Below are 1,211 nucleotides of genomic sequence, written 5' to 3'. Positions count from 1 at the left end.
CACCGACTCAGAGACTCACAGACTCACAGACTCAGACTCACAGACTCAGAGACCAGAGACTTACAGACTCACCGACTCACAGACTCAGAGACCAGAGACTTACAGACTCAGAGACCAGAGACTCTGACACTCACAGACTCAGAGACTCAGAGACTCACAGACTCAGAGACAGACTAAGAGAAAACAGATTTATTTTCTACAAACCAACAACTTCACTGCAGACAGGTGAGCAACTGGTCCAGGATCCACTGGATCCGGATTAGGATCGGGGTCTAAACTAGAGGTGCACCATAAATCTGCTGACGGTTTATCAGCACCAACAGAGTCCACAAAGTCCAAGGTCCACAGAGTCCAGGGTAAAGCTGAAGACTGGCTCTTCTGTTCCAGGTTAGTTGCACCTCAAAACCTCAGAACCTAAAGACTGACAGACAGCTGAAGTGTTGAAGGTCCGAATCCAGAAGCTGCAGAAGTTTAAAAAGTCCAGTTTGTTTGGGCTCCAAAGAGCTGGAACTAAAAACCCAGAGACCAACTGATCCAAGTCCAGTTTCAGGTCAGGTTTTATAGAGTCCCAGACTATTCTACAGGGTCCTGAACTGGATCCACAGGGTCCTGGACTGGTTCTACAGGGTCCTGGACTGGTTCTACAGGGTTCTGAACTGGATCCACAGGGCCCTGGACTGGTTCTACAGGGTCCTGGACTGGTTCTACAGGGTCCTGGACTGGTTCTAAAGAGCTCAGGACTGGATCTATAGGGTCCTGGTCTGGATCCACAGGGTCCTGGTCTGGTTTTTTCGAGCCCTCAGCTGGTTCAGCAGACTCTGGTCTTGTTAAGTTCTGAAGTGGTCTCAGGAGTTCTGGACTCAGATTTCTGGTTTCTGCGATGAGTCGTTTGACTCCGACCATCCATTGGCTGACCTGGGTCACATGGTCCACCATCAGGGAGCGATGGACCTCATCAGCTGAGTCCCAGTGACCCGCCTGCAGCTCTGAGAGACACAGGTGTTCAGACAGGTGTTCAGACAGGTGTTCAGGTGAACAGGTGTGTCAGGAGACAGGAAGTGAGACAGGTTACCTTGGGACAGGGTGTCCATGCGTCTCTGGACAGGTAGGCTGAGTTTACCTGTCCTCCAGCTGTCCTCCAGGAGGCGGAGCCTCTTTGCCACTTCATTACACACCTGGACCTGAGAGGAGGTCAAAGGTCAACTGTTAGC

General features: G+C 51.2%; 1 protein-coding gene across 1 annotated transcript in view; it reads right to left on the bottom strand.

Annotated features, from left to right (window-relative positions):
• Nucleotides 1-174: 174 nt before the first annotated feature.
• The window catches only part of sra1 (steroid receptor RNA activator 1), a gene marked incomplete at its 5' end in the record, with an annotated part of 3,150 nt that continues 2,113 nt past the window's right edge, over nt 175-1,211 (bottom strand). Inside the window, 2 exon segments of the mRNA XM_014032833.1 lie at nt 175-986; nt 1,073-1,181. Coding sequence (XP_013888287.1) covers nt 574-986; nt 1,073-1,181 — 522 coding nt within the window.

This window comes from Austrofundulus limnaeus, unplaced genomic scaffold (assembly GCF_001266775.1).
Source record: "Austrofundulus limnaeus strain Quisiro unplaced genomic scaffold, Austrofundulus_limnaeus-1.0 Scaffold1549, whole genome shotgun sequence".
NCBI classification, from domain to species: Eukaryota; Metazoa; Chordata; class Actinopteri; order Cyprinodontiformes; family Rivulidae; genus Austrofundulus; species Austrofundulus limnaeus.
The sequence above is the reverse complement of the archived record's forward strand: the minus strand, read 5'-3'. Positions and strand labels throughout refer to the sequence as shown.